Source organism: Molothrus aeneus, chromosome 12 (assembly GCF_037042795.1).
Source record: "Molothrus aeneus isolate 106 chromosome 12, BPBGC_Maene_1.0, whole genome shotgun sequence".
NCBI lineage: Eukaryota > Metazoa > Chordata > Aves > Passeriformes > Icteridae > Molothrus > Molothrus aeneus.
The window spans coordinates 11891233-11917843 of NC_089657.1; the positions used below are offsets into that span (position 1 = coordinate 11891233).

The 26611-nt window shown below is 49.3% G+C and overlaps 2 protein-coding genes across 2 annotated transcripts; both read right to left on the reverse strand.

The window, feature by feature from the left end:
• Nucleotides 1-229: 229 nt before the first annotated feature.
• Nucleotides 230-5709, reverse strand: HMCES (5-hydroxymethylcytosine binding, ES cell specific). Its single transcript, XM_066558225.1, has 6 exons — nt 5457-5709; nt 3601-3744; nt 3141-3260; nt 2429-2589; nt 1774-1966; nt 230-1360 (listed from the first exon to the last, which is right to left on the reverse strand). Exons 1-6 carry the CDS (start codon nt 5637-5639, stop codon nt 1154-1156), a joined length of 1008 nt encoding a protein of 335 aa, XP_066414322.1. The 5' UTR covers nt 5640-5709; the 3' UTR covers nt 230-1153.
• Nucleotides 5710-5762: 53 nt separating this feature from the next.
• COPG1 (COPI coat complex subunit gamma 1) lies at nt 5763-25224 on the reverse strand. The gene is made up of 24 exons (XM_066558224.1): nt 25067-25224; nt 22590-22642; nt 21758-21838; nt 21538-21609; nt 20671-20750; nt 19332-19407; nt 19121-19213; nt 18701-18787; nt 18393-18550; nt 17662-17795; nt 17025-17092; nt 16101-16289; nt 15562-15657; nt 13959-14202; nt 13510-13585; nt 13107-13210; nt 12869-12994; nt 12404-12472; nt 11895-12037; nt 10248-10419; nt 9196-9293; nt 7737-7875; nt 6699-6797; nt 5763-6132 (listed from the first exon to the last, which is right to left on the reverse strand). Exons 1-24 carry the CDS (start codon nt 25101-25103, stop codon nt 6002-6004), a joined length of 2625 nt encoding a protein of 874 aa, XP_066414321.1. The 5' UTR covers nt 25104-25224; the 3' UTR covers nt 5763-6001.
• Nucleotides 25225-26611: the final 1387 nt, after the last annotated feature.

The following is a 26611-nucleotide window of genomic DNA, read 5'->3' on the forward strand; positions in this document are numbered from 1 at the left end:
CTAGAGGAGCCCCAGAACCAACCCCCAGGGAATATTTACCACTGGCAAATGGACTTGATCCCCCAACATGGCCTTGCAGAGCTCAGACCCTGAGAGCTCAGCAGTGGGTAGGTGGTTGGCTCCTCAGCACACAGAGGAGGTACAAGCTCTGCCTGCAAAGCAGGAGCTCTGGGGCTGCAGTGGGCAAGAGGGCACAGACACAGACATGGACAAGAGCACGGCACAGCCAGCCAGTGAAGCCCATTTTATTGTTTCCAACACAAAGGAAGTACTGATTTCTAGCAAGGATTTCAGTGTGTGTAAGGCTTTTGGTCTGTAACATCTGGCTCTGTTTACAAAATCCCTGACCTCAAAAACAACGGCCCTATGCTGTTCTGTAATGGCACTTAGGTTATCTGGTCTTTAATGACTGGCCTTTTCAAATAAGGCAGAGTGCATCCCTCCCCAGATCAAGGAAATCCTCTCTAAGTCTTCAAATCCCATTAACAAAATGATTGCACAAGCAACGTGACAGACACACTGTTCCACAGCAGGGAAACCTAAGCCAAGTCCAGTTCCTCCCTGTGCCACTTGAACATCTCCCTGTTTAGGAGCCATGAATGCACATAGCAGTGCTGGTGCAGATCTTCCCAGCCTAGGGCTTCCTCATAATATTCACTGCTTGTTCCTCAGCACTGCAGCCATCTTTTGAGGGCAAGAGCATTGAAGAGGAATTTTTACAGAATCAGTGTGGACTTAAGTGGAAAAGAGGTATAAGTTTAACACCAAAAAAAGGGAGGAGAAAACCAAACAGAAAGAGACATGAACTATGAACATTGTCAGGAGGCAGAAGCTATTCTTCCCCAGCAGGCTGAGATGCTTCTCAGGGTTCTCAGGGCTTTATCTTCGCTTGTCTCCCTGCAGGACTGGCAGGGAGGGAGGCCACAACAGGTTATATTCACTCCCATCAGCACAAGACAAAGCTATAATCTTTACAGACATCAACCTTTAACAAAACACAAACAAGACGGACAACAACCTAGAGCAGCAGATCAACACCTGAGAGGCTTGGATGATTTCAACACCAGTCTGCAAAGCCTTCCAAAAATACCATTTCTCACTCTGCTTAGGAAAATCAGGGGTAAAAGAGATGGCCAGCCATCTCAGCTGGTGCCTAAGCCTTGTGCTTCTTCGCAGCTGGCTGTCCCTGCTTCCCCAGCCACTGCTGCAGGACATCTGCGCTGGTTTTCTTGGGTGAAGGGCTGTGGATGAACTGACTTGTCCACTTGGGCAAATCATTTTCTTTCTTCTGGGGGGAGCTCTCTTGGGATTTTTTTAACCAGCCCAGCATCCCTTTGTTGCTTGGGGTGGCTTTCACCTCCTGCATAGACAAAAGACAGTGTGAGAGAAGTCAGAGGCACAGAGGGAGCAGGGCAGCCAGCCAGCTGCAAGAGCTGGTCCAGAGCAGGATGTGGAGGCTGGAGCAATAGCCCTGCCTGCAACCAGGCACATCTGTGGGAGGTTCCCCAGACTGCTGTGAACAGGATTGTTCCAAGACCCATTTCACATGGAATTTGCCTCATTTGGCAGCAAAATCCTGGCATAGGCTGCCAGTTTTATTTCTGGAAGCAGAGGGAAGGGAATCTGTCCAGGGCTCAGCACTCCAGCATCAAGCACGGGCATGCTCTGCAGACATTGCCTACTGCCACTCCTCCTGCAGCCTGGCAGCTCTGATCCAGCTCAGAGACATCCTCGTGGCTGAGCTGCCCCCTGCCAAGCCCCAGCAGCACCCACCTTCTTGGCTCCCAGCTCAATGGGTGCAACACACTCAGGTGTGTTGTTGCGGATGTTGTTGACAAAGGTGGACACTGGGTGGAAAACAATGTTCTCCGTGGGCTGGATGAGCTTAACAGCTTCTTGGGTTGACACTTCAGCAAAGTCCAGCCATTTCCTGATGGCCTCGTCCCCATCCAGGATGGCTGGCATCCTAAGGGATAAAGACAGTTGGAGCCAAAGCTCAGCAGCAGTATGTCAGTGTGGTGGCAAAAGCCAGACTTGTAAGCTAGCAAGGAGCTGGCATCTAGGGGGAAACAGGGAAAACTGAAGCAGCAGAATGCTCTTCTGCAAGGCAGAGTGTGCATTCACTTCATCCAGGTAACTGATTTGCTGGAAGAGGCAGAGGGGTTGACTGCCAGGCCCTGATCAGGCAGGGAGACCAGTTCCAGAAAGTGATCCAATTCCAACTGCCATCCACAGAGCAGAGATGGTGATTTATGGAAAGGGCATGAGCTGGTGGCCCAAAATGTGTCAGTAATGGAGCACTTCTCCCCTAGAGCAGGAGGAGGCTGCTGCACTCCGTGCCTGCATGCTGCCAGACTGGTGTCTAGAGGTGCAGGTCTCCTACTTCATCCCCCTCCACCCTGCAACCCCCTTGCCTGCTCTCACTTGCCTGTGATGGATGAAGCTCACGTCCTTGGAGGCATCCACGGTGATGATGGTGTAAGTGTACAGCATTTCTCCTCCCCCTGGTGGCTCCCAGCAGTCAAAAATCCCAGCCATAGTAAGCAACCTCCATCCTTTCCATTCTTCATCTCCCTCCATCTCCTTGTCCTGCAGGAGAGAGGCCCCATTGTCCTGGTCACCATGGTCAGCCAAAGCAGCACAGATCTCCAGGTCAGTGACTGAGGGAGGTCAGTGACTCGGATCTGAGTCATGAACAGAACTAATCTGAGGCTCTCCAGGAGTCTTTCTACTGATCTGAGGTGACTCCAGGAGAGGTACCAGGACCCTCATCTTCCCACAGGCAAGCCAGTGCTCTCCTCCCCGTCTGAATATCCCAGCCACTGGTTCAGCCAAATGAAAGAGGTAGTGAAACTCCCAGCCCAGTCCCCTGTGAGCCACACTGCCCACCCATGCAAATATCCGGCACGTGGGGAGCAGTGACCGTGACGGCAGGGACGCTGTGTCACCTTTCACAGCCTGGAGACCGCTGCGATGGGGACCGCCAGCCGCAGGGGGTGACAGAGTGCCGAGCCAGCACAGAGCACGGCCCTGCTGGGACGGGCAGAGTAGGAGGGAAGAGGGCATTTCCCCAGGCAGCTGAAGGGAGCAGGGGCCCAGAGCTGGGTGCAAGTGCTCAGACACAGCAAGGGACTCCATACCGTGGCATCCTTGGTCTGGGGAAAGTAAATGAAATAGGGCTGCTTCCCCCCACTCTGCTGCTGCCACTCATAGAAGCCATCTGCCAGGACCACGCAGCGCTTGCCCTTGAGGAGAGCACCCTGGGGAGAGACAGCACAAGTGAGCGGTGAACAGCAGCCCCAGGCAGCCTGTAATGGCAGAAGGGCTCCTGCAACCACCCAGGCATCTCACTCCCTCTCAGGACTTTCCTAAATTGCCCCTGGGATGCACAAATGCCACCAGCAGTGCTATGCTGAGCTTTACCAGTAAGTGCCTTTTCAGTTCTTCTGTTTTAGTGAAACCCCCAGTTTTGCAGTACAGGGACTTGCCCCCCTGTGCAATGGCAAGTGGTGACAAGTACTGGCCCAGCAGATGTTTCTGCCCTGGTTTTGCTGACTACAGGATTTCTTCAGGCAGGACACAAAGGTGGCAGCAGCTCACCTTGTAGGAGGACTTGCTCAGCATGGTATCACTGCGGCAGTTGGAGGTGTTGAACTGCAGTTTGGAGGGGTTGTCCTGCTTGAACCAGGAGGGCACCAGGCCCCAGCGCATGTCCATGAGGACCCGCTCGGAGGAGTCAGCATCCTTTTGAACAGAGAAACACTTCAGGTCAGAGCAACGTCACAGAGACCATGAGCATCCCCACAGCTTCACAAAGGTGTTTTGGGAAGTCCTGTGGAAATGGCTAAAAGTGGGGATCTGGTCAGCATCTCTGCCAAGACACAAGCTGGGGCTCACAGCCCCTCCCAAGCCATGCAGAAATAGCCCCTACTTATAACCCTTTGCATATTCTTAACAGCCTTCATGTAAGAATTAATCTTCAGCAGAAAGCACATGAGTATTTTGCAGGAATAAAGAACTGTCTCCATGAGGCTCACCCAACTCTCTGGAAGAATGAACACAGCTTCTCTTTAGTGGAAATGGCTGGAGACACAAACTCCAGAGCTCTTGAGTAAACAGCCATGTCAGGCTGGTGTCAAAGTCCCCTGGTGACACCGAAAAGCCCAAAGGGGCAAAAGCCTCATTTCCATTTTAATAATGTGATTTCTGCTAACCTGCTGCACTTTCACTGCTTGTGTTTTGCATATTACCTGCCTTTGGACAATGGAAACAGTTTGTGGCTTTCGATTCTCCCCCAGCTTGCTCTCACTTTCTGCCCACAGCTGTCACTGCTGGCAGCGCCTGCTGGGCTGTTTGCTCCCAAAGGACTGCAGCAGACAGACACACAAATACACCTACTATAGGTGTGGGTATGCAGGGACGTGTATGTGTGCAGTTCTGTGAAGTCTTTCAGAGCCTCCCTCAGGGCAGCAGTGGCAAAAAGGGACACCCTGCACAGCACCAGCATCCCAACAACGTGAACAGTGATGGTCAACGAAGCAAGTGTCTGCCTGTGACCTGTACCACACTCCCTGCCCCATATTCCTCTGCTCCACCAGCTCCACCTACTCACAGGGGGATGTGGGACCCCTAAAGCCGGAAAGGAGGGCATGGGGCTGATGGCATTGCCCACAGCACTCCTGAGTGGTCACACCGAGGGTCCCACCTGATCACCAGTGCCAGTAACGGCTGCAAAGTGCAGCTGCCCCAGCAGCTGGGGAGGGAGAGCAGAGTGGGTCCATTTCGGGGTGTTCCGACTGAGCACACCCCGTTTCACCCCGCTGAACGCCAAAGAGCAGCAGTTGGCCGGGCACCCTTTGTGTGTGAAACCAAACGAGCAGCACCAACAGCCGTAGAGGCTGCCCAGGTTGTCCGGGGGAGGTCATATGAGGCTTAAATTATGCGGGACAACAGTCACCACAGGTGTACAGCTACTGTGCGGCTCGGGAGTTGAGATTTTCTTTTTCTCTCTGCTCTCTCCTACTACCAATGTGACCTGGACACACGCCGCAGAGTTATGAAATAAAAAAAAAAAAAAAAAAAAAAAAAAAAGGTGCCTCAGGAAAGCCAATTCAAACCAGCAGAATAATTACAGACACTTGCAAAAAACCTCTATGAAGGTTAAGCACTTATACAAATTTTTGCAGAAAACATAAGACTGTGGTGGAAACACAGTACCGATTCCCCTCCTCCTTCTGAACATGTAAATATTAACAAGAAGCGACATTTCAGCAATTAGAAAATTCAATACCTGCCACGTACAGCAAAGCGAAACGAAACAAACCACGGCCGTTCAGGGCGAGTCCCTGACCCCCGGGGAGGCACGGCCTCCTTCCCTCCGCTCCGCTTTGAGCCGCAAGATACCCAGCCCCCGCCCCCCGCCGGGATGCGGCCCCGCGGAGCCCGGGAGGGGATACCTGGTGGAGGTGGCGGCGGGAGAGCAGCACGGGGCCGCTGGACTGCGGGCCCTTGTTGTAGGAGGGCTGGTAGCGCTCCTGCCGCACCCAGTCGGGCTGGCGGTGCCGGCCCCGGCGGTCGCGGTAGGCGCAGGCCCGGCGCAGGTTGTCGGCGGCCAGCGAGCAGGCGGTGCGGCCGCACATCCCGCCCGCTCTGCGGGCACCGCGCTCCGCGCTCCGCTCCCGCCCGCCCCGGGGAGGGGCTGCGGCCGGGGACAGGGCCGGCCCCCGCCGCCGAAACGCCGGTCCCGCCCCCGACACAGCCAGGAAGAGCCACAACACTGCTTTATTGGAACCACAGCGGGAGGAGCACGGGGAGCGGCCGCTACGGTGCTGCGACGCGGGGACAGAGCGCGGCGTAGCCGGAGATTAAAAACGTGGTGATTTTATAGACAAAGCCCCAAGTACAGCTGTACTGCAGAGAACACAAAAGCTGCTGTAGTGACCGTGATCCTTATTCTGCTGTCGGTGGAGGCTCAGAGTTAGGACAGTCCTGGAAAGGGGGTTTATCCGACAGAGGCCATGATCACATCCACAGGGAGCTCCTCCGCACTGCGGGCCGTGACCTGCATGGTCACCGTGTCGGTGAGAACAAGGCGAGACCGCACCAGGAGGTCATGGCCACCCCGGAACACACCTGCAGAGGACAGGGGGAGGAGGGGTCAGAACGCTGCAGGCTGCTTTCTCCTGCAAGTCTGAAGATGAACACCACTGCAAAATCTGGCAAGTCCTTGTACTGGGCCAGGAGAGACCCTAAAGCAGCTCAGTTCCCATTCATGATACCATACCTGGGACTCTTGCTACTGTAAAACCCATGAAACCAAAGTGTAAAATAAACTCCAGGTGAGAAGAGATCCAGGATTGTCTAAGAGCTCTGGTACTCATCTGTTCTGCTGGGTAAGGCTGCTGTATTTCCCACACCAGGCTCACTCCAAAGCAGGATGCCACAGATCACAAAGGCAGCAAATTCCACCCAGCTGAGCCTGGGGCTGATCCCAACATCCCTTCCACCAAAGCACCCTCCCTGATCCCAAAACCAGTTGCTCTGCACTGCAGAGACAGAAATCACGGCAGGAACAAACCTCAAAATCCAACCCAGAGCACAGTGGACTCCATCAGGAACTCCTGCCCTGATTTTAAACAGGCAGCTCTGTGCAACCTCCCAGAGCTGCTCCTCGAGCAGAACCTCACCCCACAGCTCACCTGCCAGGTACAGTGTGTGAGAGTTCTTGTTATCTGGCACTTTATCTGAGCGCTCACAGGGCTGCATCCCCAGGAACTTCACAATATTGCTCACTGCCTCTGTTAGAAAAGAAGGAATAAAATGGGCTCCGTGTCACAGATATCTTAACAGGGGCACATAAAGAGCAACTAAAAGTGACTCAAGCTCTCCCTACGTGTTAGAGTTCATGTTCCTTGTCCTGAGGGACACACTGGTCAGAATCGTGGTTTTGGAGGCCACAAGGACTACAAAGACAACACACAAAAACCCCCACCACCATAGGAGAGTTCTGTTATCTGATGTAGCAAATTGGGGACAAAGAAGAGGAGGAGTGAGTCAGACAAGGGCAGAAGGAGAATGCAGGTGGCTGCATTTACTGCACAGACCTGTCAGCCTGCTTGTTTCTCTGGAGACTATAAAAGGGAAGAGATGTCTTGCAGGAAACACAGGTCTTCAGGAGAAATATGAAAAGGCTCAGGGAGAGTATTTCAAACCCCAAGGGGCTATTCAAGGGAGCACAGAAATGGCTACAGGACAAGGACACTCCGTAAGGCATCAAAAGAACTGAGTTTTCACAGGTTTGTGAGTAAAACAGAATCTGATACATGATGAAAGAGAAGAGGGTTTACCCCACCAGCCTGCTCACCAGCCTCATGTCTTCTGATGTTTTCATTTCTTATTACTGGTCTCAAGAAGAATGGTGGGAGTTCATAACGGAATTATGGTCTGCCTGCTTGGAAGGGTTAAGTACAAGAGCAAAGCGAGCTATTCTCTTGCCTCCACAATCCAGCCTGGTCTCTACTGGTCACAAAACACTCACTAGTTTCTTTGAAACCTGAACTAACTTATTATGACAGTAACTGCAGCTCTCTATGTAACAGCTGTGGTGTAAAGCTTGTGAAGGGTTTTGCCCCATTAGCCTTCCTGTGACAGATCTAAAGTGAGCCAGACTGGGCCTCTGGACTCTGCCTGCCAGAGGGAAAATAAGAGCTCTGCTGTGCTCACACACCCTTCCTTACCTTCAAGGGTTTTAATAGCAGATAAAGTAAAGGTTTCTTCCTTTTCAAACTCATCACCCACTTCATCCCAGGCTGCTCCAAAGTTTGGCTTCAGAACTCGCTGGATGTGATCAGCCACTGTGACCTCCAGGTCTTCAAGCTAGTGGTAGAAGAGGTTCAAGTGAAACATGTTTGTTCTTAACCCTGTTATCCTCAGAGTCAACTTTAACTGGATCCCCTAAGATCAGGTGAATGCAGTAGAGTGCCTCCACTTCCACTTCTGGTTTGCTACTGAGCAACTGCTAGGCCAGAGAAATGCACAGTGATGCCATTTCCAGGGCTTACAAACCATGTTCCTGCTCTGAGCACAGCCCTTGGTCTGACAGAGATCAAAGCACTGGACAAATGGCAAAAACAGAGGGAAAAACAAAAGCTTATAAATAGCTGCTTGAGCATTTGCTTCCCTGAAATGCATGTAAGCTTGTGTTTTGCCTTTCTGGCTTATCAATTTGTAGGCTGGTACAGTGAGACACTGTCAGATGTGTGCCATCACCTAACACTGGCACCAGGGTAGCTGAGCAGCTGCTGTGACTGCACCTGTGCAAGGCAGAACCAGGCTTGTCCCTCCAGAGTATGTAATGAAGGACAGACAATGCCCTGAAGGACACCAGCCTGCATTAATTCCAACAACTGCTGCAGAAAAGAATTGCCTCCTGATTCTAGTTGAAACACATGGAAGAGTTTAAGTATCACTCAATTGCCTTGGTGACTGGTAGGAAGCTGAAAGAAGTGTTAACTTCTTTTGTTCCATTGTGAAAAACTCTCCTCACTCTTTCTGGGAAGACAGTGACTCACTGCACAGCAGTGCCTCTAATGAGATTCACAGCAGTGACAGGCAACGCACAGAAAACAGTCTCTAGAGCTAAGAGGCCAAGCTGAGGCTGTGAACAACATCCCTTCCTCTCCAAGGAAGAGAGGTGCTTCTGCAGCAGCACTGCTCTCAGCAGTGTCAGTGCTGGGGAGGGCAGAGCTCCACCTTCCCCAGAATAAGAACGAGGATGGCAACTTCCCTGTGCCAGGCAAGCCTCTAGACAATTAACTGTGCCACCACAGGAGCAACTTGTGGAGAACAAAAGATGCCTGAGTGCCCTCTGTCTCTATAACCCTGAGTGTGCCATTGCTGGAGCCCATAGGGCACAGTCACCCAAACCTGGAGGATGCACCATGGCCTCCCAAAACACACATATCCTGCACAGTCAGATGTCCATCCACAGTGCAACAGGAGAATACTCCAAATGAGACAAAGCAAGCTCTGCAAACTCCCTTGTGCATCAGAAACAGCAAGAGCTCCCTCTACATGATGCTGCCCACTTCGGTGATGGTGATCACATCATTGCTTGCAGGGGGATCCAAGTTCAGATTGCAAAACCCCACAAAATGACAGCAGTTTCCAGGATCAGGTACATGCCCAGCTTCTTACCACATACTCATCCTCATAACCCTCGTCGTCCGTCTCGCCTGTGTTGGGATCACAGTCCTTGACAGTGAACTTCATCATGCAGCTGAACGTGCAGGCCACTGGAGGCAAGAAAGCAAAGGCAAAGCTCACATTATCACCACAGCCACACTGCCCTGAGGTAGAATGGGGCTGGGAGGTTTGGAGCAGCCAGGTTCTCCCCATCACTGTCAGCAGCACAGGCTTAGCCACTGACCTAGAGAGAGCTCTCCAACAGTTTCTGTCTCTCAAGGACAAGCTATTTATTTATAATATTAAGCAAACAGTGATAAAGACAGGCTCATGATGGTTGTACAAGACTATAATCCTCAGATCAAGTGCTATTACTAGTGAACCTGAGATTGTGTTGGGAATACTAACTAAACATGTCCCATCAGCACCTTGTGAAGAGGCAAGATCCACATACAGGGGTCAGTTCCTGTGCCTCTGAAATGAAAGCCCCTTGCACTGCAATGCTGCAGCTCATTAATACCACTCAGCTGGGAGAAGAAGTGATGACTCATCCCTAGAAGATGGGTACTGCTGAGTGAACAGCAGCAACACAACAGCAGAGCAGTTCCAGAGCACAAACCAGGGAGACCAAAGCACAGGTAAAGCCTGATTCATGTTCTGGACAGTGGCAAACAGGGAGGGAGATGTTCTATTCAAACAGACATCCCATAAATTCTAGCGGTTTGTCTGCAATACCCCTTTGCTACCCAGAGCATCTGGGCACTCTCAGCATTTTACAAGCATCAGTTTCCCCATGTCTAACACAAAGAAAGGATGAAGGACATGCCAGGGTGCACAAAAGACAACTCATCTGCCAGCTCTCACAGCCCAGCTGGGCAGTACTACAGCACAAAGTAACCAGCAGAGGAGAATAAAGGCTTGATAACCCCCAAAACAGCAAAGACAAGTCATGATCAGCATCACTCAGGGCTGCACTCATACACAGGCTATAAATATCTGGCTGAGATGTAAGGTAGAATGTGTGAGGATAAACAACACAGGAAAAAAGAGTGCAGAGTGTTTACCTGCTGTTGGATCCTCTTCAGACAGTGCCACCAGCGTGTAGCAGGTACCTGGCTGGTTGTACACCAGGGTTTTGGCAGGTACATAGCCAATGACCTCATACCCCTCTGTTGGCTCCATCTGCACTGTGACATTCTCCAGGATCTGATCATTCAGGGTGTTCGTGCAGTCAAACTAAACAGGAAAGGGGAAAGCAGCAACAGCTTGAAGCTGCTCACTACTCCTTGCAGAGCAGCCCCAGCTGAGGCACAGTGGGAGCCTGGTGTCAGCCCGTGAACCCCCAGCTCTCTGTGCTTCCAGGGTGCACCTCACTATCAGCTGGCTCATGACAGAGCAACTTGAGTGCTCTGTCACTAAAGAGTACCCATTTAAATGCTTTAGGGGAGAAACTAAAACCCTGCTGGGGAGTCCAGTGCTCCAGAAGCTTTTTTTTTTAAGGAAACAAGACTTAAAACAAACCAGCACACACCAATCCAAGGCCTGCCCTCTGCAACTCAGGCAGGATCACAAATTCAGTGAGGGCAGGGATGTGTCAGATTTTGCCTGTTTCAGTTCCACTAGTTAGTATGGAACTTTTTCCTCCAATTTCCAGTAATTCCTGGGTTAATTCTTTGCTCTACAGAAACACAAGTACTGTGTTGCCCATGTCATCCCACTTGAAGCTACAGGGACACAGTGCCTTCACTGCAGATGGAAAGATGATTGTTTGCATGGCTTGAACAAGGTAGAGCTTGAGCAAGTTTCAGCAAGCCTGAAGTTTTCAGCAAGTCCAAACTTGCTGATTAGACTTTGTTCCAGCTGCAATGCCAAATCTCTTAAGCTCACACAATTGCATCTGATGAACGGACAATAGAAACAAAGGTCAACCCCTTTGCAAAGGGCAGTGTAAGCAGTTCTGAGCTTTGAGGAAGGAGCTGGCTAAGGACAAAACACTGCAGCTCACAAGCTAGCAAAGGACTCACTGTGCCTCAGACTCTCTGAAGCCCAGGCAAGGGGACTGGCACATCAGTCCTAATATCTCACATGTAGCAGCAGTGTGGTACAGCCAAAGCCAGGGTGTACAGAAGAAAGCACCTGTGCTACAGGCTAAAACAAAACACAGCAGATGAAGAGCTCTGCCCCACTGAATCCCTTTCTTGGGTACCCTTTTCAGTTTCTCAGATGTAGTAAGCTTCACTCTTTCATGCCCAAACCATAGGCTTGGGGACTCTGAAGAAAGAACACAGATCCCCCTGCCAACTCCTGAGTGAGAACAGCCCCATCTAGTGCTTGTTGGATTTGACTATACCTGTAAGCATTGCTCAGACACACTCCCCCACTCTTATTAATTTTCTTTGGGGCTCTGCTACCATGGATAAAAAATTAAGGACTACTCATTGCAGTGTCGTGCTTTGAACACAGACTGTGGGTGCTGCCTTTCTGGAAGTGTTCAAGGCCAGGCTGGATGGAGTTCTGAGAAACCTGGTCCAGTGAAAGGTGTCCCTGTCCATGGCAGAGGGGTTGACATTAGATTATCTTTAAAGTCACTTCCAACTTAGGCCATTCTATGATTCTATGATATCCCTGAGAGATATCTTCACAACGAAGCTTTTGCCAGTCAGGAGCTTATCTTCTGAGAGCCCTCAGCAGCACACTCCATAGCTACCCACCTGGAACACCATGTGGTTGACAAAGGTGTGCTTTGTGCAACGAACCACATACTCTGTCTCCAGCTCTGTCAGGGCCACAGGCTCTGGGGAAGACTTGAAGAGTGGGCCCAGCCCCCGAAACTCTGGGATGGCCCCCAGTTGCTCTGAAATAGAGGACACAAATTACTGCCTTCCTCAAGACACAAGGAGGTGTTAGCAGTGTCAAACCCCTTGTTTCAGCTGCCAGAAGCTGCTACAGCAAAGGAATATCCATCAAATACTCATAAACATTCCCTAGAGACTTTTAAAATGAAAAAGAGTCATCCTTTGCTCATGTCTACTGCAAGACAGAAAAAAGAGGACTGCAGGCACCTCCACCCTCCAGGAGTGAACAGCTGACCTTAAGTTGGGAGCTCATGTCACTCCCTGCAAGAAAGTAAGAAGAAACCAGAGGGGCTAAGGCAGGCTCAGCAAGAGATGGCCACAGAGTTCTCACACATGGACAGAGCAGAGGACTTGCATCAATTTACCTTGGAATATTTCTTGTCGTGTTGCTGCCACTTTCTCTGGCTGTTTCACTACAGCAACAGGGGCATTTTCTGCAAATGAAAAAGAAAACACTCAAACAAAAATAAACCCAAAAAAGTTGAAAGAGAACAGTAAGAAATTACTAAATTAGAAAAGAGATCAATGTCTAAAGAGGAATTTGAGTAAGGAAAGCAAGGGAGCTCATTTCTCATTTGATATAGACTAGACACCCGTACTTGGCTTCCTAAGCAGCTTTAGAACTGCAGCAGCTCCAGTGAGGATTGCCAGCTACTACTATTATTAGCAGTTGGACTAAACTGAAACATTAATGTGGGAGCAACCAGATTTGCAGTCCTTAGTCTTTCCAGGAGATGCAATCCCACAAAATTCAAATAGGATGGAGCCCAGCAGTTCTCAGCAAGCCCAGTGCAGAATATCACTAGCATTCAGGGGACATGATTGCTCACCTGCTCTTTGCTCGATGATAGGAGCTGTTGCCAAAGGAACAGATTTCAAGTCAAAGGGTTTCTCAGAGGGCTCCAGGGTGTACTGATGCAGAGCCCTCTCCAGGCCAGGGATGGACACTGTCAACCCTGGGGACAGAAGGGACAGGTCACTGAAACCACAACAATGCCAGGATCTTAGTTTAACTCTTGTTAGACCAGGAAAGAGGTTCAGACTTGTTTTAAGGCCTTCCTGCAGTACCATTCAGGATGTAGCCAGCATTGAGGGCCTTCTGCTTCTGCTCCAGAACATTCAGGTAGAAGGTGGCTCTGTCTCTCACTTCATTGTCATCATCCATCACACACCTGAGGGGAAAGTGGAAAACTTTCTTCAGAATCCCCATCACTAAGAAACATCACACGGCCAGAAAAAGCATGCCATAGGGAAGATCCAGCAATCTCCTAGTAATTATATTAGAAAAACAGTAATTTGCCACACATGGCTTCTGTCCAGTTTGTGGTGCTGAATGCACTGGTGATGCTGGCACAGGATCACGGGTACCCCCTGCACCTTCTCAGATCCACAGGTAGAAGAGAGTAGACAAGCTCTCAAGCAAACAGGATATTTCACCCAGGATTTTGAAAGACTCTGAGGCCCAACTGACCTTCTCAGTAACACCAAGATACTGGGTAACATCTCCTCATTCTGAGCTCCGAACTTGGCAAGGGCACTTACAGCACCTGTAGCAAAAGTCATGAAAACTGAATTAGAAAACAAAGGAATCAGCTGAAGTTTCCTCCATTTCTTGGCCTTGATCATGTCAGAGATGCTACACTAGTAAAGTATGTACATTAGTAAAATTGTGACTAGAAAGAAGCAGAGGTGAAGTGTTAGCCTGCAACCCTTTGTCTGGTTTCAGAACCAGTGCATATTCCTTCCCACTTCTCAGCCACAGGCCGCCTCTTCCATCAATACTACTGCAGGATCTTTGCTGTATAAAACAATCTGCTCAGGCCTAGAGCAATCACAGCCCTCAAAAGCAGAGGCATTCATACACTATGGCTCCCTGAAGATCTGTGCAAGGGCAGAGAACTTTCCAGGTCTGTCACTTACCTGCCCGGACTTCTTCATGCTCCAGAACAACCCTGTTGTAGATGAAGCGAATATATTTGGAGGGGTTGTTGGTTTTGGGCCCTTCCTGCCCCAGGAGGTGGAGGATACGAGTGGCCAGCACAGTGAACTCACAGTCCTCAATGAATTCACAGAGGTGAGACAGGCCTGTCTCTTTGCTCTCTGAGTTCTCCTCAATAATGCTGATGATGCAGTCCACGATGGCTCTCTTGTATTCAAAGCCACCCTGAGGAGCAAAAGGGAACTGCTCAGCTGGAAACATCAAAGTATTTTAGAGACTGAGCTAGCCAGGAGAAACATTCCTTTGAAAGGTCACTCACACTCAGTGCTTTTTAATGTGTGCTTGAAAGGAGGAGGGCAGTAATTCACTTTTGACCCTCTTTACACCCAGAGGGCAAGCTCTCTTGCCAGCTCCCTTCAGAATGGGTGTACTGGAGAAAAAAAAAACAAAACAAATCCAGAGTCCTAACCCAAGAGTAAAAGGATTCATCTGGCTGAAGGGTTTTTATCTCCATCAAAATCCTCTGCTGCTAGAATTAGTGCTTAAAATCAGCCATATGGAAAGAGAAAAAAACGCAACCCTCTCCCCTTCAGCACTAGACATCTGAGGATGAATCACAAGAGAAATGTATGAAGGATCATATCTGCCCCAGCAGGAGACAGCAAATAGCTCCATTAGTGTGGGATGATAGGCAATCAATAGCTCCCCAGGTAGAGCCAAACCTGACATGCCAGTAATGCTTGGCAATCTTCAGACATTATTTACTGATGTCCTCAATACACACCGGGGGATTAAACTGCACACTACCCTCTGCCAATTACATGCACAGTGCTGGGCATTTGGATCCTTCTGGAGCTACTTCAGATTAAAAAAGCTTTAAAACAGAATGCTTTGAAGTACAAAACCGTATTCAAAATGATACCATCCACCCACAGAAAATATGGGAAAGAATGGTCCATTTTTCACAGGAGCAAAATGAGATGCTCCAGTTTGTTCCCAAATGAGAGGCTGTATTGGCAGGAAGTGATGTCAGAGCAAGCAGTGGTGCCAGCTGTGCTGCAGGCATGTTGGATCATTTAGAAACAGCCTCAGCAAACCTCTGTAAAGCTGTCTTTCTGTGATTTTTGTCTGGCTGAATGCAGAGAATGGTTATAGGTACTCGTGATCCCTTCACTGCCAGAGCACAGACACCAGAACAAAAGTGGTCCCGTGTCATCAATAAATAGGTTGTCATTGAATCTTTGTGTACAAGACAAAACTTCTTGGAATTTGCTGTCAAAGTATAAAAGAAAGCTGGTTCAAATGTGAAACACACATGGACTGCCAACAGATCTGCTGTTGCTTGCATTTGCTTTGAGAGTTAATAAACCCCCATTAAAAAAATCACAGAATGAAAACCACACTAAAAATATGTCTAGCAGCATGCTTATAACTATTGTGCACAGCTGGGCATTTCTGCAGTTAGACTGCAAGCCTTTTAGAGAGAGGTTTTCACTGCACAGCCTTATCAGTAAAAGCCTGACACTCATAGGGAGCACTGTTATGCACACAAGCAAGGCAGACACAGCTGTCCTGCAAACTCACCTCCTCCCGGAGCATAGTGAAGAGGAAGTTCATGAGGACAGCGTGCTTGCGAGGGTACTTCTGACACAGAGCATTGATGGCCTGCACCACTACCACCTGCAGGAAAAGAGGGCAAGTAAAAACAATTCTGTTTCACCCTGCAGGAAAAAATAGCTGAGTTGTATTAATTTTCTGCTGGCCTCCCTAGACTGGAAATCATGTTTTTGTCTTTATTTATTTTGTCCCAGGAGGTACAGTCTTAAGAATTGGAGGAGATAGATCTTTATGCACTGGGCAGCCCCTAAAGAAAGCCCACACCCACGGGAAAGAAGGAGATTTGATTCTCAGAAGCATCTCCTCAGAAAAGGGCATGTGACTTTGGAGATGTAGGACTGAGGCATGGCTTAGACAGACAGCCTCAAATACTTTCTCCTCCCTGCAAATATTCTGCTGCTTCTGGAAGCAGCTCCATGCAGGTTTAGAGCACACACACAAACATGGACAAAGACCATGAGGTTTCTTCAGGAATCTGGGTGTCCCTCCTCCTCCCACTTCCTTACTTTGAACTCATCTGAGATTTCTGACATGAAAGAGGAGATCTGCTTCATGAGTCGGTCAATGCTGCTCTCGCTGCCGGTTTTCAGCAGCGTGGTGATGGCCAGGGTGGCGATGCTGCGGTTGGAGTCTGTCACAAGGTTCTCCAGGTCCAGGTTACAGGCAGTCACAGCAGATGGGTGCTTCATGGCCACCTGCAACAGCCAAGGAAGAATGAAAATCCCTCAAGAGATGCAAAAGGCCCAGCTGCAAAACCCAAAAAAACTCACTCCTTCCCATAGAAAAAAGTGGTACAGACTGCACATGAGAGACATCTCAGACAAATAGCTAATCTGGAGTTAAGGTAGCAAGCTCTTGTTTCCTGCAGAATTGCACCCCTTGCTGGAAGAAAAGCAGTAGCAGTAAACAGTCTTTTATTATTTTTAACTCTCTGATTTTGCTCTATATAATAAGAAAAGAAAGCTATGAATTCCCAACAAAAATTTAGCCAGACTAGCTGTGCAAAACAGCTCTGTAGGCAGAAGCACAGCAGTTACCAGACACTGCCATTCTCTCTTTTTCTTTTATAGTGTTTATAAGGAGAAGGGAAAAGCTGCAGCAAAAACTACCACAGAGCAGGCAAGAAGCATCACCAAGGTTTGATCCCTGTTTTACAAGGAGCTTCCACACCATGGGAAGCTCAGAAGAGAAAGCAGTAACACTAAGACTAGTGACATTCTAAGAGACCAGTGAAAATTATCAGGGTTTTTTTTTTCTTCTGTAGAATGTTCTTTGAGGTTTTACTCCAGATAGAAAGCAATGAAATGTAAAGCTGTAGCACAAGACAGAGGTTATTCACAGAAAATCATCACATAATCTGACTGCCTTCTGCAGTCTGCACCTCCATGCACATGAGACACTACTGGAGCTCCCAAGGGACTGGCTCCTACCTTGTTGAGGGTACGGACGGCTGCGTATCTTAGTGCTGCTTTCGGGGAGCTGCAGAACAGCTGCAGAACTGCAAGGTGGGAAAACCAACACAGGCAGATGTTTAGGCACTCTGTTATTGAGAAGCATTTCATACCTAAAGCAAGAGCTTCAGCAAAGAGACAGTTGCAAGCATAAGGTACCTAGAAAAATGCTTAAGAAGCAATTGTACCTTTAACAGATTCCTCCCTCCTTCTTGTCCCCTTTGCCTTTGTCACACCCCTGCTGGCAACTAACTCACCTACCTCCCCCTTCTTCCACAGTGCTCCTATCCTCTGCTGCTTGTGAAAGCCAAATTCATCACCTTGTCATCTTTCCTATTAAGTTAATTTGAACTGCTGTTCTCCATTTTGTGCAAACCCTGCTCCTTTCCCAGGACTGACCCATAAAGTAACAACACTTGAACACACCAGGAAATACCTTTACAAGAAGAAAGCTACTCCCACACACCACAGGCTCTCAGCAGCAGCATAAAGCAACAAAGAATAGAGCAGCATAAAAGCCTGAAAGTGCACAAGGCCCTTGTTTCTTGGGGCAAACAGCAGGGTCACCACTCGAGGCTCATAATTCCCTCACCATGACCAGGAGCACCACACTTACCTGAGACAGCTGGAGCCAACTCCTTGGCAGTGCAGTTGGGCAGGTTAACAATGGCAGATGCAGCTTCATACACCACCATCTCATGCTTGTTTCTCAGGCAGCTCTCAATGAAATCAAACAGAGGGCTATCGCGGCTAAGGGACAAAAAAACCCCACAAGATTGAATTAAAGCAAAGGTAATAACAGAAGTTAAGAATTCAGCAGCAGAAATGGGCAGGTCCCACAGCCCATGGAAAGGTGAAAGCAGCCATAAACCCACTTTGTCCCCAGATTTTGTAGTGGTCATTATACTGTACTTCCAGCATGCTTGAAAGTCAGGCTGCCTTCTGAGAAGACACCCTTTGCCTTACAGCCTAAAGGGAATCCCCCTCAATTCTCACACAGTAGGAAATGACTGTACACACCACAACTCTTATCCACCAGGAAGCCACACTGCATACATGCTAGATAAACAATTACAGAAGATAGAGAAAATGGAGTAAACCAAATAACAGCTATGCAAAACACTCAGAGAAACAAGATAGTATTTGATGCACGCAAGACTCACAGAAGCCATCTCAAAACAACCAGGAGGACTTCCTATATTTTCTCTGCTTTTATCAAACAATAAGAGGGTACAAGCTGCATGCTGCTCTTCAAAGACAGAACAAATGAGATGGCAAGTGAGTCTACAAGAGGAGATGGAAGCAGGACGAGGAAGTTCCTTCAGCAGGACAAAGGAGCCCGCTCACCTGCCAGCCTCCTCCTCCAGCAGCTTGCTGGCTATTCGGATCATCAAGCAGTAGGCAAACGGGGACTTGAGGCCGTGGCGTGTGAACTTGCTGAGCATCTTGTTGACTGCCAGGCGGTCGTTCTTCCGCACGTGGTACAGCAGGCCCAGGGCGTGATACTGTGCAGGGAAAGAGAATGTCACAAACCCATGGTGGGTTCTTTCCCCCTTTGTCCCCTCTGTCACCCAGAGGTGCCTGGCTGAGCTCCAGCAATCTGCTCCATGCTCAGATGCTGGTGGCTATTCCCCTGCTGGAGGTGGGCGTCCTACCTGCACCATGATATTGTCACTGGAAGCTGCCTCCTGAGCCTCATTCACCCAGCGCTTCACCACATCATAACTGGTCTTCAGCAAGTGCTGGAAGGAGATGAAGTCACAACAACCCATGAGATAAGAATGGAGGAAGCTTTGGGAATTTCAGCTTATATTAAGAAGCAGTGAGCCTTCCCCATGAGTGTGGTGGCAGCAGCAATTTATAGAAGAACAAGGGATCAGCATGCAGAGATCTGCCCATAACAGCTGCAGCCTCAGGAGGTTGATGATCTCTTAACAAAGTCAGTGCCAGTCCCTCAGTTCACAAAGACAGGAATAGCAACAAAATCCTGAAACTCCCAAGATGTGTAGTCCCACCACAGATGACTGCTTCCCTGCTTGATTGTCCCTCAGGCCTGTGCTGCAGAGAGTACATACCAAGGAAGACACGAGAGCAGAGCTGGACACACTTGGCACTTTGTCAACAATCGCCTGCTTCATGTAGCGCTCAATGGCCTGCAACATGGTACTCTGCAGGGAGAGGGAAACAACACTGATATGGGAAAGCCTTTCTGACTGTGAAAGGCATGGGGAAAAGTAGGAAAAAGTGAAGGGCACAGAGCTGCCCCATGGGAAAAGCAGCACTTACATCAGTGATCTGACAGAGTGCTCTCACAGCAGGGCCTCGGTAATTGTCATCCTTCCCAGTCATGTCTTTGGTTAAGCTGGGAAAACAGGAAGCTCTCAGTATGGCACTCTTGAGCCAGCAGCTCTCAGGTGCACACACAGTGCACACAGAGCAGCAGGCAGCCAGCATCACGGCTGAATGCCCTGAATGCCAAGCAGGCAGCTGCAGGTCTCAGGCAAATCCCACTGGGGTGGGAAGGCAGGAGGAAAAGATCAATACTCAGGTCAGTGTGAGACCATCTGTGAAGGGCCAGAAATTCATCATATTGCAGCACTTAAGACTGGCTTCTGCCTCAGCCCTTTACAGACCCTGTACAGGCATGCTCCTGACTCCCCCACAGGACATTTGACTGGCATGATGTCCTAGGTTACAATACAAAGATGTATTCCATTCCCATCCTCAAGAGCAGTTGAAAACAGGAGGGGCATTGTTTTTTTCCTTATCTCCTGTTAATGGGCCCATCAATACCTTGCCAATGACTCAGAGATATCAAGGACTCACCACATGACTCAGAGTGATATCAGCCCATTGTGAGATGCTCTACCCAAGGGACAGGAGCTAAGCATCCCTACCTGGATATAATCTGCGCTTTGGGACAGAACAGGCAGCCCTTACCCACTGGTTTCCAGAGGACAAGAGCTACCAGATCTTTTCTATGAGATCACCACTTCAACAAGATCATTTCATCTGGACTGCTACCACCACCCTAACTAGCAGGGTGTCAGGTTGTATTCTGACTCTGTCAGTGGCTTTTTTTCTTTTGTATTATTGTATGTATTTGATTTTTTCCCTTTTCCTAATAAATTGTATTCCTGACTTAAGAGTCTCTCACTGGTTTTGCTTTCAAACCAGAACACACAATCAGCAATTCAGGAATGACTCACAGAGGGAATTTTGTTCCCTGGTGAAGTCGTATTCAGTGCTGCTGCAGAAGTAAATCCTTGTCTACCTGTTGAAAGCCTTGAGGTTTATGCCAGAATTCTTCAAAACATTTCAAAGCATTCAGACAAGAGTTAATGAAAAAGCCTTTGCAAAAGGGGAAAAGCCAGCAGTGCTACCATATCATGTAACCAAGAAATACCCCAGACATCCATGGGCATGGGGTACAGGGACACAGCATGTTCTGCATACATCACTATGAGTTTAATGTCTGTATTTTATTGGTCTTTTATAAAGGAAAACTTTTTCCTCACCAAAGGCATTCCCTATCATCACCCTGCTCAGGGACTACTTCAAGAAGCTGGACAGACATTACTGAAGAGCATGTCAGTATTACAGCAAGGAAAATGAAGTGACTGACCTGCTAGTAACAATGATCACATCTTCTGCAATAGAAGACATCTCCTTGATAGTGAGGTAACACATCCTGCGAAGAGTTGGCTGGCAAGGAATAAGCAAGAAGAACATCAGCTGAGATGATCCCAGATAGGAAGGGACCTCAGTTTTCCCTGCTTACATAATTTTATCATGAAGATCACAAGAACTTGATAACTTCAGAATGCATCACTCCTTGAGCGTAAAAGATGTACAAAATCCAGACTGATGAACAAAACACCTCTTCCTCTTCTAATCCCTCAGTCTTAGGGTGAGGCCATTGAGATACCAGATTTAGCTGGATCTACAGTTTCATCTTCCACTTGTCATTCATATGAACAAGGAGAAAGCCTTGAAACTATTTGATGGTTTGGTGGTTAAAAACCATGTGTTGCTCCAAAAGCAAGAAAGCAAACAATTTATATTTCTGAGTCTGGGGATTTCTGCACTGGTCTCATGATTTTAAAGCCTTGCAGTTTGGGGGACAACTAATGACAGTGCTACTGCTGTGAGTGGGCACTCACTCCCAGCCTCCTCCAAACACACAATTGTTGACTCTCAGCAGGATATTTTAATGCTGGGCACATAGCACAGGAAAATCCACCTGCCTACCACAATCTCAGAGTTAAATGGCAATTTAGAGAGAGCAATCTCTGCCTCAAGAGCAGTGTACACTTCAGTTAAGCTGCTACAAGATCTGGGAAGGGCTAGGAAGCTGATCACCATTTCTAAACTTTCACCCTACTCTTCCCACTCAGATCAGGTAGCTTCAGACAGGACAGAAAAGCTGACTGTATAAAAATGGGACAAATTGTCCCACCAGGTAAATAGAGAAAACCAAAGGTAGACTTACATCATTGGACTGAAACAGCTTGGTCATAGCAAAGAAGGATTCGGTGGCTTCCATGACACCAAGATGCTCCCCCTAGTTGTGTGGAAAGAAGAAAGGAAATCCCAATTAGCATCCCAATTTCCTTTCTTCTAATCCCAATTAGAAGAAAGGAAATCCCAAAAAGCAGCCAGCTTTGGGCTGATGCACATGTCTGTATAGATGTATATTTTCTCTCTCTTACCTGGTTTATGAGATACAAGATCTTGGTGAGGATATGAGCACATTTTCGTGGGTTTATAGGAGTCTCATTAAACACTCGAGCCTGGAAACAAAGCACAGACAAGGACTGACACTGACCCCCTTGCAAACATTGTCCTGCCTGTCCCAACTACACACTGTGAGTGAGGTATGGCAAGATACTTCATGACTTTGGATCAGATTTCCCTTTAATTCCTGTTAAACATGGACCCCTTTAAACAGCTGGTTTTGCAGTCTGGGATTACAAATCCAAGAGCAATAGAGGTTTAAAGGCTAAATTCTCATCACACTTTCACCCACACTGGTCTGCACTGTGTGCTAGCTAAAACACTCTTCCAACAGATGAACTTGAGCTTGCTGAGGCTACAGGAACCAACACCATTCCCAACCTCACAAGCAGAGAATGCTGAAACAACAGGGGCTGGGGATTGAGAATGGCATTTCTTCAGAGAAAATTCATAAAACTGTTTAATAACCACTCACACCCCTCTCACTAATATTGTCATCCACAAGACATTTGGGGTGTCCAAGGCCACTTTCCCATTCTTCCTGGTTTGGGGTGAGCTTTCTCAGATAATTTTATTCCTTTTATTACTATTTATAGTTCACAGTCTTTAATTTGTTCCAGAGACCATTTCAACCTTCTCCCTTCATCTGTCCAGTAATAAAATAAGAACTGTTGCTCATCTCTTTCAGAGCAAGCAGGACTGTAACAAACCCTCATTTCCTTGCTGAAGTTCTCCAGTGACCTACTCAAGAGAGGGAGAGACTCTATCCAGTGGGGTATGCACAGAGGAGATGGTCTGAAGATTTACCTCTTGCAAGACTGCACTCTTCTCCAGGTGCTGGAATGGGTTGGAATTCCCACCTGCAAAACAGAGAGAGTAAAAGTCTCTCCAAGGAGAGTGCCATGGGAAAGCAACTTTTGAACCATGCCCATACTTTAAAAGAAGTCTGATTTTGGGATTATTTTTTTCATGAACACCAAGCAATGAGAGAACCGTCTTTTAAGTAATATTGATTGGATGTCTTCATGGCAGGCAGGGAAGGCAGAGCAGATGGGACATTCTTCAATTTGCCATCCCCTCCAGAAGTAATTGACTAGGAGCTGAGGCAGACTGATCAGCTGTAAAATAACTGTGCTCCACTGTATCCCCAAAGACAATTTCCACCCTGGGCTGGGAGCTTGCTGGCAGTTAGAGCATCAATAGGACAGGCCTAGGAACAAAAGCTTAGACAGAAAGAGGTACTGCTTGCCAGACTGGTGAGTCAGGAGTGTTTTATCCCTCCCATATAAACCAAACAAAAATCCACCAGTAAAGTATTTTTGGCTCTATCACTAATTAAGAGAACAAGACAGCAGACCAGATAGGCTGGGCACAAAGTAACTTTCATTTGTCCACTTAACAAAGTAAATTATACTAAATAATTAGAATCCCCCAGCAATTAAGGATGAAATAATCAGAGGGAAAAGCACTATCATTCTGCATGGTCTCTATTAGATTGCCTCCCAAGCATTTGTGAGCTGCAGCTTTTCAAAGGCTGCTAGTTATTGATAGGGGCTTATGTTCAGCCTGGCCCTGGGACAAAATGCAGCCTTTTTCAGGGTTGTTCTAGTGTTTGTTCCAAAGCCTGGTCCACTAGAGAGAACATCTCCTGGGCCAAAATCTGACCTGACCCAAGCTTGTAGCATCCCAGGCTGGTGCCAGGAGCCTTTTCTAGAGTAAGTCTTACACACAAAAGGTAAACACATCTGCACTCTGGCTCCTTCCTGGTTCATAAATGCCCTCCTCTGGCTCAGGAGAAGTTTGCAAAGGCAGCAGGTGGCTGAACAAAACACAGACACTTATGTGAGGTTGAAGAGGTAGAACAAAACAAGGGGAAAGAGCAAAAATGTCTCTAGTATGAGTATGAACCAGTTCTAAGATAAATATGCTAATGTGTTCAAAAACCTGCCCAGCAGCCCAGTATTTCCATGGTCCAGCATGTCTACAATCCTTAAATCAGCCATGAACAACACTGCATCACCTCTTTATCCTTCATAGCACTAAGGATCCTGAAATACATTCTACATGGGGTCTCAGTCCTCACAGCACCCTGCATCAGTTTTCTTCCATGGAAAGGGAGAAAAATGCAGGGAGGACAGAGGTTGTGTGTTCATAAAGTGCCTAATATTGGGTAACTAACAACAATTTGTTCTGATTTGTAGAGAAACATAATTTTGTGGCCAAATGACATGTCAAAGGGAGTGGGAGCAGGTTATCCAAAGCTAGCAAAACCATACATGGAAAGCAAAGACACAGAAGCCAATTAACTGGATCTGTGCTTCTCCTGCCAGCCCCAGCCATAGGTAATGTCAATACCTTGATGGGTGTGGCAAGGTACAAACGAAGAAGAGCCCTCAAAATTAAAGCCAAGAGCAATTCCCCTCCAACAGCTGCCTCACTAAATTCTCTGCTTATCAAGATGCCACTAGAGGCCTTGGAAAAGGGAATCAAGGGCAAAACATTGAATGCCCATTAAGATAAAAAGAAAGCACAGTCACACAGAATAATCACCAAGATGTAAGCTGAATCAATTTGCTTCAGGACACACTGATTTGTTATGCAGAGCAAGATGTGTAGAAAGTTTCATAGGAAGATGAAAAAGATACCACAAAGCTAAACCATGAAAAGAAACACTGTCTTATGATGCATTGCTTCCACCTGAATTACACACCACATAAAATATCAACCTCTTCCTTACTAATCGGCCTAAAGTTTTGAAGTCAGGCATGAAACTTCGTGCTCTCAGATTTTCCGATCCATTCAAAGTAGCAGTGATTGTGAGGCCAGAAACGATGAACTGGATTCTACCTGGCTATAGCACCTGGTTCCAGAGCTGGGCAACTGTGAACAGCGCTAATGTGCCCAACATTTAGTCTCAGGCTCTGCACCTGCTGATGTGGCAGTAACCTCGGTGTGCTGTGCCGATACAACCAGTTTATCCTCGGCTGCGGCTGCGAGAAGGAGGCAGCAGACTGCTCTAGTGCCCCCACAGTGTTCCCATAGTGGTTCCACTGTGCTTCCATAGTGCTCCCCACTGGTTCCATGCACACCACAAGCCCCCGCCGCCAAGCTGGCACCGAGCCTCCCCTCCCAGCTCCCTCTGTCCCTCACAGACTCCCCCATTTCCACAGGAGGGGTCTCTTCCCTCACAGCTCTCCCTGCAGCCACGAAGGGCTCGCCCTCACCGATCCCCTCCGTGCCCACAGAGGGGTCTCTCCCCTCACAGCGCCCCGGCCTCCCCTCACCCGACTCCTCGTCCTTCTTGTCGAACTTCTTCAGCATGGTGCTACCGAGCGGCCTGTGACTGCAGCTCTCCCGTCCCGTGGCAGTGGCAGTCCCAGCCTAGGTCCCCGGTCCCGATTTCGATCCTGATCCTGGTCCTGATCCTGGTCCCGGCACGGCCCCCGCCCCTTCCTGCCCCCGCCCTTTCCTGCCAGCCTGTCACTGTCACCGCGGCCTCCGCACTGCGCAGGCGCGGCACCGCCCCCCGGCCGTGTATAGGGCGTGGCATGGAACCGTGATTGACAGGGAGAGGGCGGGGCCAATCGGCAGCGGCGCGGTCTGCTTGGTGGAGGGCGGGGCGGGGGCGGGGCGGGGGCGGGGCGGGGGCGGGGCGGGGGCGGGGCGGGGGCGGGGCGGGGGCGGGGCGGGGGCGGGGCGGGGGCGGGGCGGGGGCGGGGCGGGGGCGGGGCTGGCGGGGGTCCGGGCTGGGGTCAGCGCTGGAGGGACCCCGGGACTGCAGGGGCATCACTGGGGACACTGGGACACTGCTCGGCACACTGGGGCTGGGATAGCGCAGGGCAGGAGGCACTGGCACCAGGGGAAACACTGGTGATGGGACTGGCACTGGGATTCCTGAGCTGGGGAGGTGACCGGGCACTAGGGGCAGAGGGGGCTGAAGCATGGGGGCATGCTGGGTCTCGGGGTGGACAGATGAGACACAGGGGCAGAACATGGAAATGAGGAGATCCTCGAGGGCTCAGCGTCCCAGGAACAATTGGGAGTGGCAGGGGAGAATCCCGTTCTCGGGAATGGACAGTTGTCACTCAGGCTGCCTGCCCTGGAGTGTCCCACTTGGCAGATCTTCCTATGACTGCTGTCCCCCACTGCTACTGGTACCCTGTGTCTACCCTGGACCCCAAACTCCAGGCTCAGCCCCACAGCATACACCCAGGGGGGGCAGGGGGTATCTCAAGGGGCCAGGCACTGCCTGGGCATCACCTGAACCTCAGGTCGGGCAGGGATGCCAAAATACCTTTTACCCACCTTGCCACCTCACCCCCACCCACCATCTGCTGGCACATCCCTTCCTGAAATCCGTCCCTTCCATGGAATGTGGGGTCACCCCAGTTGCTTCTGCCCCTTTCCCAGAGGCAGTGCCCACCCCACAGTGTGAGGGCTCACTCACCCTGCAGCAGGTAGTCCTCAAAGAGCATTGTGTCCCCCAGCAGCTCCAGTGGCCCCCCTGGAGGTGTCTCCTGGCCTCAGCCTGGCTTGCACCACCCTGTACTTTGCACGGGGCGGCCGCACTCTGCTCTGCTCTGCTCTTATCTCCCAGCTGGGCTGAAAGCAGCAGCTCCAGGGGCACAACACGATTTCCCTGTTGGCCCAGAGCCGCTGTGGGCTCCCTGGGCCAGGGGCTGGCTCTGCTGGTGGTGCCAGGTCTGACACCCCTCATGTGGAATTTAATGACCTCCCATGCTGGCCCTGGCCGAGCACATGCTCTCACAGCATCTCTGGAGAAAAGGAACACAAAATGGGAGTGTAAAGGAGTGTGTGACAGTGTTCAC